The 17,851-nt window shown below is 38.8% G+C and overlaps 1 protein-coding gene across 3 annotated transcripts in view; it reads right to left on the bottom strand.

Moving 5' to 3' along the window:
* LOC102040865 (mothers against decapentaplegic homolog 2-like) overlaps positions 1-16,753 on the bottom strand; it is a 76,211-nt gene extending 59,458 nt beyond the window's left edge. For all 3 annotated transcript variants that reach the window (XM_005430986.2, XM_005430987.2, XM_031065288.1), the window contains exon 1: positions 16,463-16,753. In XM_005430986.2, coding sequence (XP_005431043.1) covers positions 16,463-16,698 — 236 coding nt within the window. In that variant the 5' untranslated portion in view covers positions 16,699-16,753. The remainder of the gene's footprint in view (positions 1-16,462) is intronic.
* Positions 16,754-17,851: the final 1,098 nt, after the last annotated feature.

Here is a 17,851-nt window from a genome sequence, read left to right as displayed (position 1 = left end):
CTCCAATATGCTAATGGACCAGAACTTATGAAAGTGTGAGACCCCATGACCGGTTGCCCATTTTGTGACCATTTTGGGTTCATCTTGGGTGTAGCCCTGGCTGGGCTCTTGTGCTGCCCAAGCTGTATCCATTGAGGCCTTTTAATAAATATCTACTTTATTCTTTAACTCTGCCTAGTCTCTGTTCTAGGTCAGCCTTCACAAGGCATCATAGTAATGTTATTTTTGAGGCAGGAAGGAAAATGGGATGAGACATCATATGCAGCTATGTTTTTCACCTTGCAAAATCATCCAGAATGGCAAAGGGATTGTGGTATTAACCCACTGCAAGATCCTACAGTTTTAGCATTGGAAAAGGAAAACAGAGGGGTCCCACATAAATTAAAACTATTCTGTTCTGCCTGTAGTATTGGCCAGCAGTGCATTAGAAATGATAAGATATATAAGGAAGAAGATTCTGATTTGGATGATCTATATAGACTCCCTCCTCAATCACTGGAGTTGGGTGGGAACTCAGAGAGGGCACCAACACCCCTGGGAAGTCCAGTATCCTTCCATACAAGGACAAGAACTAGGGAACAACCAGCAGCTTTGCAAGCACCCCTTTGAGAAGCAGTGGGACCAGATGGAACAATGATATTACTAAAGGTTCCTTTCAATAGCAATTATTTGGAAATATGGAATAAGAATGTAAAAGACTACCAAAAGGATCCTATAAGTATAGCTGAACATTTCCGGTTAATAATAAAACAACACAACCATGATTGGAATGATATACAGTTACTATTACATGCAATGACAGAAACAGAGAAACAGCTGATCTTAAAGGTAACAGGGGATTTTGCCGAGGAGCACTACAAAACACTGGGAAAGGATGTGAATGAATTCTTTCCCCTCCAGGATCAAAGGTGAGATGTGAATAGAGCAGCAAAAAGACAAAAATTGCTAGAATATCAGGAGTGGATTGCAAAGGGAATAGAAAAGGCCATCCCCAAATCCATTAACTGGTCAGCTTTGTATGCTGTCAAACAAGGTCCCTCTGAGTTTCTAGATAGGTTAAAAGACACAATGCGTCGCAGTACACTCTTAGACCCAGAATCAGATATAGGAATACAACAGTTGGTGTCGTCATTTTTAGGGCAATCTACCAGTGATATAAGACACAAACTTCAGAAATTAAGATGCACGGAAGGAAGAAACTTGGAAATATTACTGCATGAGAGAGTGGAGAGTGTTCAGTAACTGTGAAGAAGGGAATAAAGGAAAACAAGGAAAGGCGATCGCAGTAGCTAAAAAGGAGAACAAAAGTTCTAAAAAGGGGCCATCACCTCCTCACCTGGGGAAAGACTAATGTGCTATATGTAAAAATTAGGCCATCAGAAAAAATGAGTGTCCAGAGCGCTAGGGGAAAGGAAATAAAGGGGCAAAGGTGGTGGCAAATGGGAATGAAAACTGATGGGAACCAGGGGGATCTTCCCTAGCGGATCTGCTGGTTATAATAGAGCTAGGGGAGGGAAAGGAGCAAAACCAGGTGAAAACTCTAGTTGATATGGGGGCAACATATTTGCTCTTAAATAAAGCTCTAACCCCTATGGGAGAAGATTATATAATGGTTAAAAGAGTCACTGGCCAAGCTGAAAAGGCTTATTTTTGTGAACCACTAAAATATAGAATGAGAAAGCAAATAGGTATACACAAATTGTGGTATAGGCCTAACTCACCATAGGCACTCCTGGGAAGGGATCTACTTGAACAATTAAATGCGATAATCAGATTTTAAAAAGGGGAGATTACTCTGGAGGTAGATGCTCAGCAATACATTCAAATAACGAGTTTACTTTTAGTTGATGTTCCCATAGAAGGAGAAATCAGTGAAGACATCATAGCCCAAGTGCACTCTAGAGTGTGGGCCACTGAGAAGCTAGGAAGAGCTAAAAGTGCATCACCGGTAGAGGTAAAGCTTAAAGAGGGACAATGACTAGTAAGAATAAAACAATATCCTTTAAAGAAAGATAGAGAAAAAATCCGGCCAGTAATAGAAAAATTTTTGCAATGAGACTTGTTAAGAGAATGTGAATCTGATTTCAACATCCCCATATTACTGGTCCAGAAACCTGATGGAACGTATAGAGTGGTCCAAGATTTAAAAGCTGTCAATAAAATAGTAGAGCATTTATACCCCATAGTAGTGAATCCATATACTTTGTTAACAGTATTAACACCAGAAATAACTTGGTTTACTGTTTTAGATTTGAAGGATGCTTTCTTTTGCCTCCCTCTCCATGAAGCCAGCCAAAAGATATTTGCCTTTGAATGGGAAAATCCTAAAAGTAGACAAAGAACAACTCACCTGGACTGTACTGCCTCAAGGATTCAAAAATTCCTCCACCATATTCGGCAATCAACTTGCCAAGGATCTTGAGTCTTGGGAAACCCCACCCGAGAAGGGGAGATTGCTACAATATGCAGACGACATCCTGATTGCCACTGAGACAGAAGACGCTTACATGGCTTGGACAGTAAGTCTCTTAAACTGAAAACTTTTCTCGAGATGACCGGGTGGTGTTGCCTCTGGATCTATAATTATGGACTACTTGTTAAGCCCCTGTATGCACTAATTAACACCAAGAAGAAGCATCTTCAATGGGATAAACAAGCCACACAGGCCTTCGAACAATTGAAAAAGGCCCTGATGTCAGCTCCAGCTCTGGGGCTCCCTGACATGAATAAGCCTTTCTTTTTGTTTTCTCATGAGAGACAGGGAATCGCCCTAGGAATACTGGCACAAGATCTGGGTCCATACCGTAGGGCAGTCGCCTACATTTCTAAGTAACTAGACGCGACTGCAAAAGGATGGTCAGGGTACTTGCATGCGGTAGCAGCCATGGTGCTCAACATCCAGGAAGCACGAAAATTCACCTTGGGACAGAAAATGACTGTGTTGGTGTCCCATACAGTGTCTGCAGTATTAGAAGTGAAGGGCGGGCACTAGCTTTCTCCACAGAGATTCCTCAAGTACCAAGCCATAATGGTAGAACAGGATGACATAGAGATTGTGGTCAATAACATTGTCAATCCAGCTTCTTTCCTCAGTGCAAACACAGGGGAACCAGTGCACCATGACTGCCTGAAAACCATCAAAGCAACATACTCAAGCCACCTGGATCTGAAGGATACTCCTATAGAAGATGCAGAGAACTGGTTCACAGATGGAAGCAGTTATATCCTAAATGGCAAAAGGCATGCAGGATATGCCATCACCACTTGCCATGAGGTAATAAAGTCAGAGCCATTGCCTGTTAATACCTCTGCACAAAAGGCAGAGATAATTGCCTGGACCCAAGCCTTAGAATTGGCCCAAGGTAAGAACATGAACATATGTATGGATTCAAAGTACACTTTTGGAGTCATGCATGCCCATGGAGCAATCTGGAAGGAAAAGGGGGCTATTGAACTCCCAAGGGAAAAACATTAGACATGCAGAAGAAATTCTGAAGTTGTTAGAGGCAGTACAGCTCCCAAAGAAAATAGCAATCATGCACATCAGAGCATATCAAAAAGCAAACTCGGAATTAGATAAAGGAAACGAGTTGGTGGACAGAGAGGCAAAAGAAGCAGCAAGGAGAGAGATAAAAATGGAAAGAGCTTTCATTCCAGACAGAAAATTTTCCCTTGAGGGTAAGCCAAATTATTACAAAGAGGATCTGAAGCTAATCACAGATTTAGAGGGGACATACAATGAAGAAGGGTAGGCCTACACTCCAGAAGTAAGGGTACTCATACCTAGCCATTTAATATGGTCTATAGCAAGAGAAGAGCATAAGAAGCAGCATTGAGGAACAGAGGCCCTGTATAAGCACTTGACTCAGGACATCATAGCTAGAAATTTATACACTACAGTAAGGCAGGTAACCTGACAGTGTGATCTCTGCCTCTAGACTAATCCTAAAAACACTCCAAAACCAGAAATGGGTCAAATTGAGAGAGGAAATGGACCCGGTTAACAATAGCAAATTGATTTTTTGAAACTCCCAAGAAAAGGGGGGGGGTTTGTCATTTACTGGTGTTAACTGATACCTTTTCAGGATGGCCCGAGGCTTTTCCCACTAGAACCGCTAAAGCTTGGGAGATGGTCACGGTAAAAATCAAAGAAACAGTAAATAGTACCAGGATTTGGGGTTCCGGCTGTTATTTCCTCAGACAGAGGACCCCATTTTATTTCAAAGGTGGTACAACAGGTTAGCAACGCTCTGGGTATAGATTGGCAATTACATACCCCATATCATCCCCTATCAAGTGGACAAGTAGAAAAGATGAACCACCTGATCAAGCAGCAAATTGTGAAATTAAGACAAGAGATCAATCTGCCTTGGCCTCAGTCTCTTCCTTTAGCTCTCTTATGCATACGAACTAAGCCAAGGGCAAAGGAAGGACTGAGTCCCTTTAAGATCCTATATGGGCGACCCTAAGAGATGCAGAAAGGAACATCAGCACAAGTAAAGAAACCATAACAGAATATATGATAGCCCTGGGGAAACAACTAAATAATATTAAGAAACATGTATTGGGAACCTGGTGTAGGGGATTAGATGGGCCAGTACATAATGTGCAACCTGGAGATTATGTCTATGTAAAGTCTGTTGCAGAAAAGACTTTGGAACCACAGTGGGAAGGATCATTTCAAGTGCTCCTCACCTCCTTCACCGCAATCAAGATCAGAGAGCAAGCTGCATGGATACATCACACTAGGATCAAAAAGGCTTCACAGTCACCATGGAGAATCAAGCAAGTACAACCTGGAAAGCTATGGCTGTCATGATCATAGCCATGGCTGTCACAGATGTCAATGCAAGACCACCTGTGTATAATGTAACTGCCATGTATGTTTGTCATGGGAAAGCTTATGACTTTAACTCTTGTGAGTCTCTGTGGCAGGTGTTACAAATCACAAATTCAACTATTTGGATGGAGAAATGTCCCAGGATGCAAGGTAAAGTTTGTTCAGGATGGAATACACTGAGGACCCATAAAACCCATTCAAATTGGTACTGAATGCTGTGACAAATGCTTAACCAACTGTTCTGAATCCAGGACTGTAGTAATTTGTATTACATCAAATAGAGAAACTAGAACAACTCCACAAACCCTGACACCAAGAGAAACCGTAGTCACCCAGGCCACACCAATTCAAACCCCAAAAGAAACAATTCAACCTTTAATCACCGAAATAGGACCTTATGCTATTAAAAAGACAGGGATCCAAAGGCTATTGCTCAATCCAGAGTAGTCCCTAAAGTGAGTAGAGATGGCAATGCAAGTAAGTGCTTCTGCTATTTGGTCAGAGTATACTCCATTCCTCAAAACTTCTCTTATGGAATGGGCCACTCGGTTGCAAAAGCGTGCACCTTATACAATCAAACGGAAAAGAGATCTTACAGGAATATTGAGACAGGACTGGGGGTCTTGAACACAATAGATTCAGAGCTATTAATGAATAAATTGACTGCAACCAGTAATGATATAGTTAAATTGCAACAATTCTTACAATCATCTTTATTAGCATTAGGTACTAGCTAGTAGAAATTGTCCAAGATATTAACAGAGTAGGAAAACATAAAAGAACGAGATCACGAATTGATAACCAACACTCTGGGAACAGCCAGTAAAAATATCTCTTTAGCCCTTGGTTTCATACAAGTGCAATTGTGGATGCAATCAGTGGCTGCCTCAATTATTAGGGAAGGTTGAGAAGGTACCTTCCCCACTAAGATTCACAACATTATCTGGGACAATGCTTCTGACTTAGAGAGAACTCCAATCCTGGTGGTTTTTAGTCCATTTCACCTATGATCCTGTAACAAGTGTAGTGACTGCTTTTGTTTTAACTATACACAACACATCAGTGAGTATGATTCACCCAATTGTCGCCTTAAGATTAAACCACGAAGGAGCTGTGCTACATCCTTCTGAACACAGAACATGGGCACGAGAAATTGAAGAGAAGTAGCGGACTATTAATATAGTCATGTGCCGCAAGAAAACAACTAGGGTTCATATGTAAGGAAAATGAAAATGATGACCAAGATATTTGCCTAGACACAGAACAAAGCATTTGTCACTGAAATTCACTCAATTAACCAGACAACTCACTTGTGTATATAGGTCAGGGTTGTGTATGTCTCAGAACGGCATGCTCCACTATAGTGGTGGATAGATTCCCTGTGAATGACACACAATCTAATTTGCGTATTTGTAACTTTATTGAAATTGAAGGATGTGATTTTTTCCTATCAGGCACCTGTTATATCACATCAACATATAAAGGCAAAGTTGACTACTGTGCAAGACATATCACTTGTGCCAACAGGGATGAATCTTACTTTGGTCAAGCAGTTATTAAAACACAAAGACCTTAAAGAAATTCTTAAAGAAATTAAAAACATAGGGAGGTAGACCTTGATAACAATACACCATGACACAGAGACAATAAAGAGTCTTTAGAAGGATAAAGGAAGATACATCTCACCACTGGTGGGATGTACTCTTTAGATGGTTCCCTACTGCAACAGTTTCTAAACTGATTGTGTCATCCTATAGTAGTTTTGCTAATTCTAGTTAGATTAAGTTTTGCTTTGTCTTTGGTTATGATTTTTTAGAATTTAAAACTGTCAAAAAGGATGGCCACAATGTCTATTGTATTATCAAATCAACTAGTCAAAAAAGTCATAGAAAATATGATAAGTACTTTAAGAAGCAAAAGAATTTGCATTACGTAAAAGAAAAGGGGGGAATTGATATGGGAAACATATATGTTTATGAAAATTCAGAGTTTTAAAAGCATAACATATTTAGACAGGTAGAGGGAAACAGAAAAATATAGCTTATTTTGCAAGTTTGCAAAAGTACAGAACACAGCTTGTAACAGGAATGTTAGGTCAGGAATGTAACTTGTTAGGTAGAAACAATTTGTAACAGAACACATAGGAATTTAGTTGCTAGGTAAATGTGGTTACTGGCAACTGGTCAGAGAAGAGAGTCAGATAAACTTTCCCAGGCATTGCCCTGGGAAGTTTTGGGAAAGCTCAGAGAAAGAATTAAAACAATCTTTGCAGCTGGTGTTTTGAACATGTTGCTTACATGTAAAGAGGTGCAAGAAGGTGGTGTGTCTAATTAGCCAATGGTGTGAGGGATATTGATTGAGGAACAATCAGGTACACCTGTATCATAACTGTCTATAAAAGTGTGTGGTTTTTAATAAACTCAGCTTTTTCCACAATGAAGAAAATGGAGTCCCGCGTGATTTAATTCAATAGGTAAAAGCCATAAAAATAAAATGTATATTGTCTAAGCTCAGTAAAGCGAGACTTAGGTATTGTTCAAACCCATAAAGCAGAACCCAAACCAGCAGGAACCAGACTCCTGGTTTTGGCCAGGACACATTGACCTAGGAGTTGGCCAAACCTCCACAGCGCATGCCCAGAAACGAAGGTCAAGTAGCAAACACCTGAGGAAGACTTCTTACTTCATTGAAAGACCCCTGCCCACGACCCCCAGAAGGCATGGCACCACAGAAGACTAATTATAATATGAATTGCAAGGAGGCAGAGAGTGGGCAGGGAATGGGTAGACAGGGAGGTGTGGGCTTGCGGGATCAATGTGTACTTAAACCTGAAACCTGTCTTGACCAGGTATGCATGTATGGTGGAAATATCCCCCATATGTCCCAGCTCAAATAAAACATACTTGCTTTACAATCTTCATTGTCACATCCTAATTCTGCAATTCACTGACCTACTAAAATTTGCTTGTACATTTCAGAATAAAAAGCCACAATTTGGGGAATCTTTTCTGAACAAATGCTCAAGTCAGATTACTGCGCAGCATTTGTTCAAGGTGATTTTCCCAACCTCATTGTTCTTCTGCCAATTTTTAAGCATATGCAGCAAGATGCAAACTTACTCCAGCTCTCAATTGTTCTGTTGTATCCTGCTGATCAGCTTCAAATAATGCAGCATGACAGAAGCCAAAGAAAGTTGCTCATTATGAGACTACAGCATTTCATACAGTAAATTTTAGTTTTTCACCAATCAGCACTGCAACTCAGAGTAATTAAACAAAAAGTAAACAAGACATGGGAAGTTACTTTTATTAAATCAGCAGGTATAGATTTGAAGCAGGATTAAATCAGTAGGGAGCCTATTAACTAGCTATTTGTGTTAAAAGTTGCAGAAGTAAAAGAACTGCAGTATGTTGTTTATCGCAAACATTCTTTGTAAGCTAACTGCCTGAGCAACACAACCAGGAAGGGTTTTTTTCTGTAAAATGGCTCTGGTTGTCATAAAACATTCCCACCAGTAAAAACAGCACTCAGGTGTTTTGTTACAGTACCAAGAAAACTAAATTAGCTAACTTCTACAGAAGAAAAATATAATGAGGAGAGGAATCTTTGTTACATTGAATAGTTGGCCTGATATAAAGGCAAATTATCACAGTAAACCAGGGAATAGTTTAGAATTGACTGAAGCCAACTAAAGCCTTGATTCCATTACTGGAGGGAAAATAAGTACTATTTATGAGATAATTTGGGGCTCAGTATGTCTTCTTAATGGCAGCATGAAGGGCCAGATACAGATATTATTCTAACTAGTTAGAGCTTTATACCAGCATTTACTGAGCAGGTAAGTCACTAAAATAATTACAAGTAGCTCTTTTTCATTTGCTTAAAACTCAGCAGTCCTAGCATCAGTTGTTAACCTGACAAACAATAAAAATCAAGTAAGCTTTAACACTTAATTTTGATTCCGATTCTTCCTGCTTACTATTAAGACAATCCTAATGAGGAGCAACAGTAACTTAAACTTGCACAAATTCCAACATTTTTTCACCTATAAACTTGCTTTCCACATCACTGATACTCCAATGGGAACAATACCTTAAACTTACTCCCTAAACAAATAATACAGCTTATACTACTGAGGTGAAGAAATTGCATTATCCTGCACCTTACAAAAAATCATCTAAATTTATAGACTGAAAAATGACAGCAAATTAAAAACTTGTAAGGTTACCTGAGAAAAAGCAGCAGAGCCAAGGCCAGAATCCACATTCCCTGAGCCTTTATCCAGTGCTTCAGTTAGTATACAATATAGTCCCCAAAATTCAATGTTTTTTCCCCCCTGACTTGAGAGACAAGCTCCTTTGAACTATACAGCATTTTGCTACTGGCTAAGTATCTTGTACATTTATATTTTTACATGTTGACCTACCTCAAAAGACATGCCGATACTTTCTGCTTGACACACCAACTCTAACAAGTTATGTGGCTAAGTTACACAGCTTCCTGAATTGCACAAGCTTCAGACTGGTAGCCCTAAGTATCTTTAATACTCTAAGACTTCCTTTTTCAGGATGACATCATTATAAGATGCTGTAACCTAAACTATGTCTACACTAAGGCTTAACCTTAGTTATAGCAATTCAGTCCTCATCACCAGCTGTGCAACAAACCAAGTTATCAGCTATATTTTAGTATTTATAATTAAAACTCAATTACACTTGAACACAATCGCTATTCTTAACTTCAATCAACACTGTTAGAAGGCTAGAAAACTTAAATCTTCAAATTCATCTTCTAAAGAATGACTGATTTGCAAGGTCCTAACTGCTGTAATACAGTGTCTGAGCAGTGCCCTACTGATGCACATACGTTCTTCTGTATACAGATATCAAAAATGATTTGGGTTGAAAAGGACCTTAAGACCATCTAGCCTGACCCCCCCCACCATGGGCAGGGACACCTTCCACTAGACCAGGTTACTCAAAGCCCCATTCAATCAAGAAGAATCTCACAACACTGTCTTATTGATTGCTAACATCAAGCTTAGAAATTAAGTTTCATAGAGACTTGAAGTCAAACCTGACATGAATTTTTATTTCCCATTGTATGTCCATACAGCATCTAAAAGTGTTCTGCAACCTAGAGTTTGAACATGTCATTTTACACATATGTAATTAAGGCCAGCATCCTTGCGTCTATAACCACATAATCCTGAAAATTTAGGAACTAAGAAGAGCTGGAAACATTTATCTTTGGGTGCAAGATCGTCTTGGAAAACCAGGTGCCAGCTTCTGCCACTCCAGCTCTGCAAAAGGCTCCAAGGAAATTAGTAGAATCTCTCAGAGCACTCTCATTCTCTCTACACACTAATCAAGACTGCACAATACAGCACTACAGAACATGGAACAGTTGAAAGTGGTCGTTGTAAAATTATTGAAAGAAATGCTTAACACAGATTAAAAGACACTACAAAATGTCAGAAAAACACTCCTAAAGTCAACGGCTTCACACTCACCACTTTTAGAAACAACAGACTGCTTGTCTCACAGGATCACCTTACATTTTATGTTCAGGCAATGCAGGTGGACTCTATTCACCAGACAAGCAGCTGCCTAGCTGTTTTCTAGGCTGGAAATTCAGGCTGCACAACACCGTTTACTGTAGAAGGCACTGGGCCTGCTAGGGCTCCGTGGAGGGAAGAGGCTTAAAGATAGGAAAATGCCAAGTCACAGTGAAATAGCAAAAGAAGCCTCTGTCTTCCACCTTTCGGACCCCAGCTTATCTCTCTGTAACCCCATAGGTCACTTTCCCTTAACCCCTGCTATTGGACAATTTTGGATCCCCCTATACCCTATATAATAGGCTGCTTTAGCCCATTCTGGTTAGAAGAGCCGTCGCTGGAACCCTTCACAGACCCCCAATAAAGACATCGCTGTGGAACTCCAGAGCAGCCTTCTCCTCTCTCTGTGTCTGCTGGCTGGCCTGCGGCGCCTTAGCAAGCAAAAGAGCTGAACTCAAAGAGCTGATAATCTCTAAAGAGCTGATATCCCTTATGCTTGCTAAAGGTTGCCAGCGGCTGAGAGCTGCTTGGGTTTCGGGCAGTCTGTCCCCGCAAGAGGACTGAGCTATCTGGCCCGTGCAGCCTGCTCGGGGGCAAACCTGCTCTCAGCAGGAGGCCGGGACAATTTACTAAGAGGAAGTCACACAGTAAGCTGCCATAGAAGTACATACACATAGGGCCAACTCCAAGATGAAGAAATGTCACATGCAACAGGAAGCTACTGCAAAGCACACCGTCACTCTGTCCTTACTGCCCTGTGGACACTAGAGCCTGGTGCAACGCACTTAGAAAGCACCAAGAACTTTCTTTAGTCTTTTACAAAGAACATAGAGACAATGTTCAACTCCCACCATAATTACAGAACTGAGAAAAGGAAGGACAATTTGATCTTCCTGCTATACCTTTCCAGTTAACACAGTCAAAGTCTTCACAGCACCAGCTATCATGAGGATGAGGGAATTTTTAAGCTTGTTTTGGCCAACACTCCCCAAAATATCAACTATCTCTTGCCATATTTCCCGGAAAGATCTCTCTGGCTTTCTTCTAAAGCATTATTTTAATTGAAATTTCAACAAGAGAAAAATCACAGGGAGCTCTGCTTCACCCTCAATAATCCTGTCATAAGAAAAGGGAGTCAGTTTATAAACAAACAATTTACAAGCACATTCTTCCTGTAACCTCAGCAATAAAAATAGTATATTCTGATGCACTGTTTAAATAACTTTACTTATTTTAGAAAGCTTAAGATGTTCAACTGTAGTCTTCAAAAATTCATAGAACCAATTTACAGCTAAGTGAATGCATCCAGACTGAGATATGGTATATGCCATGAGAATGTTCTTTATATATAGCAACTCTCAACTTGTGAGCTATGATTAAGAATCAATGTCCATCCCCAACTTGAATAGTGAATTACCCCAGCTCTGCTACAAACTAGCAGACAGTGCCAAGTTCTGCTTCTGGGAAAATAGACTTCACCTCTGTCTGGATAGCAATGTTATTTTAGGATCTACTGTGTCAATCCAACTGCCTGCTGTTGTCCCCTTACCTAATGCACTCATAGCTTAGCAGCAGATATTGGGAACTCTCCTAAAACAGTTTCCAGAGGAACTTTCCCTTCCCCCCAAGTGTAATTGTTGAAACCATCCATTTCCTATGGCTTTAACCTGTATTGCTATACTCTAAAGCAACCTATTTTGGGGAAAGATGTTAAAGTTTGAAAACAATTTATTCTAAAAGCCACATTAGCTTGACACCTCTGCCCTACTGGTGATCAAAAGCATCCCTAAAACTAGGTTATTGCATGCAGCTATGTGATCACTTTCCTGACAAATATTCCCAAGGAATTAAAGAAAACATGCTAACAAGTAGCACAGGCTATATTCAAGAAAAACTGTGCCCTTTAGACCTAAATTAGAAATTATTTTTTATTCAGTTATGAGAAGAAAAGGCCTCAAAATGTCATAATTTTAAAATATTTTTTTGTTCTGAAACAGCAGTTCCAAGCCAGTTATCCCATCTTTGCCTAGTTTACTTCTGCTGTCAACTCCTTTGCAGACACTGTGATCAGCACTAAAGTTCCATGTATGGAGGCTCCTATTAACTAATAAAGAGAGTGAGCCTTCAGAAAACAATTTTAACATGTACCATAAGCTATGCCTAGGCTGCTTATCTTATCCTTAGTGCCAACTCACTGCAGGGAATGAAAAAAAGGACTGCAGGACAAGCAAGCAAAGGAATAACATTAGTATATTAGAGAAATTCATAATTTCTTTAGAGAATTTTGACCATGTAAAATGGTCTTGCTTTCACATGTTTGATGAACTTTCACCAGATTCTGCAGTTTTAGTAGTAATACTTCATATAAAATAAATCCCTAATACAGTCATCACATTTTACAAATGTTTGCATGGAAGCAGAACTCAACCTGTGTTATGGATGTACTCAGTTACAGCTCAGGAAGGACACAGTCAGTTCTGCACTAGGTTTCAGACATATGCTCTAGAGGAACACAGGACATCACGAAGGAGTCTAAACTCAATGCTTCCCTTCGACTAGCTTTATTTCAGTTTTAAAAACATAGGAGCTACAACATTCCAGGCCAACATTATCCCAAACCTGCCCCAACTAAACTCTTATTAGTTGTACATTATCAGTCATTTTACAAAAGCAAGTGCATTTGGCAAGTCTATTTAAAAGAAGCAAGAAGAAGGCATGAAGCATATCTATACTCTTTTAATGACAGAAAAGCCACACAGCTGATCACACCAAAATACTGAGATGATGAAACTAGTTGTTTCTCTGCTTTGGATTCCAATACTCTGTACTGTCATCACTGAAAGAACTTTTAAAATAATGAAGATAAACTATGAATATGCCATTTGACTATTCACTATGTGGCATGGTTTGGTTTGTTAAAGGCTTGGATTTTAGCTACCACTAATTACAAAGTATTTATGGACAGGGCTTTGAGCAACCTTGCTTAGTTAGTGGAAGGTATCCCTGCCTATGGCAGGGAGGTTCAAACTAGGTGATCTTTAAGGTCCCTTCCAACTCAAACCATTCTATGATTCTGTGATTCTATTTCAACAGAGCAATCCATGATAATAAGGAAGAAACTGCTCCATTAGAAGACTCATATAAATGGTGGATTCACATGCCAACATTTAGTTTCAAGATACTCAGGGATTATGTGATTAAAATCCCACTGGCTTGCTGGGAGGATTCAGCAAGATAACTACAAATTACTTAGAGGGCTAGTGTCAAAAGGACCTCTGTTCAGCCTCTGCTCTAGATTACTGACCCACTTATGAAGAGCTAAGCATCCCTGCTGTGCAATGCCAACACCCACTCCATCTGTTTGCTTCTGCTTTCTCAGAACCTCTATTAGTCTGCATAAGAAGTTCTGTTAATTACAACATGAGCAGCCTTTGCATATCACACACAGTAACAGCCTCACTCAGTATGTAGTCATCTTGACAAACAGCATAGGAACAGAGCAATCCTAATTCAACAGGATTATCAATGACACAGTAATATATTAATATGCAGATTTCTGAAGAGGCAATTTAATACAACCTTTGTTCAAGCTGCTTTCAGTTTTGAGAAAAGCTCGTAGGTGTTTAGTTGCTTTAGGTTTCAATGATGAAAAAGTATACTAAAGTACTGTGTCAAACTCTCTGGAAATCTCCAAGGGGACCAGAAATTTGTGAAATCACAAATGAAACTTCTGTCGAGGAAATAATGCAACAGTGGGAAACAGAAACATCCCACATTTGTCAATATCTACATTGAGTATTAGTAAGTAAATCTAAAGGAAGTTTAAAAAACCCACACAAAATCAAACACAAAAACCCTCCCCAAGCAAAACAAGGTTTGAAAAGTTAGCCCAGCTGCCACATCAGAACTACATCACAGCATCTTGGCACCTCAGACTTTCTGTTGACTAGGAAGGAAAAAAGGTCCAAATTCAGCATTTTATTATTTATCCCGACTGATCTGCAGATCGTTAAGACATTCATTAAATAGATTTCAATCAGCAGTGTCATTAACTTACTAAATCCAAGAACAAGAATCTCCAGAAGTCATTATAGTACTGAGTTGACATTTTTTATTTCCTGGGAACCCAGACTCCTGCTATCAAAGTGAAATAGTATCAACAATCCAAAACCTAACTATGAAATTCAAGAATTCTGGCAACCCTGAAATAATCTCACCCCTTAATACTAAAGCCATTTCTTAGTTTAAACCTTGTACAATTGCCAACATCACTTCAAGAGCTCTCTAGCTACTAGCTTACTCCTAAGGTAGTTAAGAAAAGTAAAACCTAGGTCCAGTACTTTTTACAGCTTACTGGAGGATAGAGGAGAACAGTATATCACAGCCCAGCAAGAACTACTGGTCATAACATGGAGGTTATACAGAGTATCATAGAGCTTTGTATTCAGTTTTAAAGAATTATTTAGTATGCCACACAAAAGGTCATGCAAGCAGGACACACCAAATGTAGACTAGGAAAACAATTATATATTAGCATACTGTTTAAATCCTCTAGAAAAATTAAACAACTGTTCTTTTGAAATATGAATATTTACTGCCCCAGTACCTTTGCAGGAGAGCTCTAGAAGATAGATACACATTTTATATCAAGTGAATCTCTAGATGGGATATTTAGCTTGTCATATGAAACACCTCACAATTAAAGCATTTTGTCTTTATCATGGTAAAGACTTGCTAAATACATAGTCATCTCATGTCAAGTCAAGAAATACATACCCCTACAGGTTCCAATCTTAGTCTACTGATATACACCAAGACAAGAAAGAGCTAATATTTTATTTCCGATTGTTTTCCAGCCAGCAAAAGGAAGAAAGCAGAAGGGAAACCCAGAGAATTTTGGAACTGCTCTAGGGAAGAAAATACAAGCAGAGGGCAGCATTAGAAACAAAAGGTGGATAGAAAAGAGAAAATACAATTAACGTAGTCATTTATTCAGAGCATACTCATGATTTTCCCAAAAAGCTGTGTCAAATCTAAAAGAACACTAGAACCATTATAAGAGCTATAATACATTTGATATATGGAAATCATCAGTGACACCAGTCAAACCTAGTTTGTGCTATGATTAATCAAAGTTTAAAAGTAGTTGGGATGAACATGCTAATACAGAAATTAGGGTCATAAACCAGATGCAGTTTCTCTCCCCTAGAAATTATTTTAAGTGTCAAGGCACTAAATGCCCAAAATATTCCCTTGTCACCAGATCCTCTTTTTCATAGAAAAACACACCTGTGAAGTGATTTGATACTTGTGTTGCACACAATGAGCTTGCACAGGCACCTTAGCAGTATTTCTGTACAACATGAATGGAAAACAGACCACATTATACTTACAAACATAACCCTTGCCCCTCGCACAGCAGTTGCTATGAATTAAGTTGAGAAAGACAAAGCGGTAGAATGCAAGTTATTTACCTAAATGTATATACATATCAAGAGTGGAAGAACAGTTCTAGAAATATTTCAAGTTATTCAATAAAAAAGAATTTACAATAACCAATAACAAAGAATTAACATAGTCTTCAGACAGTGTGCCTCCAAAGACAAAACTTCAAAAGGGAGAATGGATACAGCTTGTACAATTTAACTGAAACTACCAGACACAACGGAAAATAAATAGATGACTGAAGTGTTGACCAAGGAAAAACTAGTCTTATTTTTAAAATGAAAGTTCAAGTATGCTCCTCAGATTATAGACAGGGTTATTAAATAAAACCATAAGGCAGTGCTGCAAAATAAGAACTGTGCTCGGTACCACCAGAATACACAGAATTTGAATCTAAGTAGCAATGAAAATTGAAACAAAGATATTATTAGAAATTGTAACTTTACAAAGCATGTGATTCAGTTATGAGCAAGCACTATATAAAACCAAAATAGGTTTTAAAGAATTTGTAAGGAATCAAAGCATGCAACTGATTTTTTACTAATTTGTTCAGCTAGCCTAAACATCCATTTACTTATTTCCATAGTGGTTGTAACAATTTTAAACATAACAGCACTTACCTTGGAATTGTCACACATTTTGTACTGCAATTCTGAGTGGTAATTGCCTTCTCAAGCTCATCCAGCTGTCCTGTTTTCTTTAGCTTCTTGACCAAGCTTTTCACTGCTTTTTCACACCACTTTTCATCCTGACCATTCTGCTCACTACCAGCAGCCCCTCCAGAGCCACCAGCAGATTTTTTCCACCCCAGAAGTCTCTTCACAACTGGTGGAGTGAATGGCAATATGGATGACATGACTTTCACCAGACAGAACACTCAGCAAGCAATAAATTAAAGAGATTCCCGTCTGATCCCTAAAAACACAAACCAAAACAGACACATTAGCACTGAGGTTTCACATGAAACAAATACCTTGCTTCAGACTTTTTATTACCAAATGCCATAGGACCCTGCATCCTAAAATAAGTCAGATAAGTCTGCATAAAAGTTAGGTACTTCACCAATAAAATTCAAATGCAAGTTTGCTGCAGACTCTTCAGCAGTTAGCACAAACTAAGGTTACTGTTGGATTAGACATTTAATTTTTCCTCAAGTCTTTCCTGGCTAAATCCAAGAAAAAAAAAACAAAAAAAAAACCAAGTTAACTCTAGTCTAGCTTTGCACCTAGGCTGGCTGGATCTATTAATTTATTAAAAATTTCCACAAGTGATATGCACATTCTGCCCATCTCCAAATTAATTTAGCAAGCAAAATTGTGTTTGAAATGTCATTTAGTCATGACAGCTTGACAGAAGTCTTCCAAGAGCCAGCCATTTCACAAGCCTTTTCTCCTTGTTTGTCATGCTTTAAGTAACTACCAATTTTTAGTACACCAATTTGAAATTCACTTATAAATCTGATAATAAGCTTATTTCCATCTTTCAATCTAGAGTTCAATGGCTTACAGATAATTAATCTTCTCAACTGGCAGTGCTCAAAATCATCAAGTCTTTCAAAATTTATTAAAGGATAGTTAAAATCTTAGTTTGCAGACACATGAGTAGTAGAACTGTCCATTTTCAATTTTGATAGCCTTTCAGTATCAATTACCTGATCAGGATGTTTATATGAAATGAAATATTAGAAGATATGCTGAAAGTTGGGCTATGTTTAACACTCACTACAACTTGCACTTCAAATAATTTAAAAGAAAAATTATAGCCATTTAGAAAAAAAATCTTGGTCTTGGAGCTTCTATTAGACTAGTTTTATGTATTAAAATATAAGCCCCAAACCAGCCACATTATTTCAGGCAGACAGCTGTTAGAAACTGTTCAAGTACATAATGGTCTTATGGATAGAAGTATGGCATTGAAGTAAAAAAAAAAATCTTATATCCAGGGAACAAACTCCAGAAAGTTCCCTTATTTCCAAGCTGTATAAATTAGTTCAGTCAGCTGAAAAAAAC

This window comes from Geospiza fortis, unplaced genomic scaffold (assembly GCF_000277835.1).
Source record: "Geospiza fortis unplaced genomic scaffold, GeoFor_1.0 scaffold459, whole genome shotgun sequence".
NCBI lineage: Eukaryota > Metazoa > Chordata > Aves > Passeriformes > Thraupidae > Geospiza > Geospiza fortis.
This window is presented reverse-complemented; position numbering and strand designations above follow the sequence as displayed.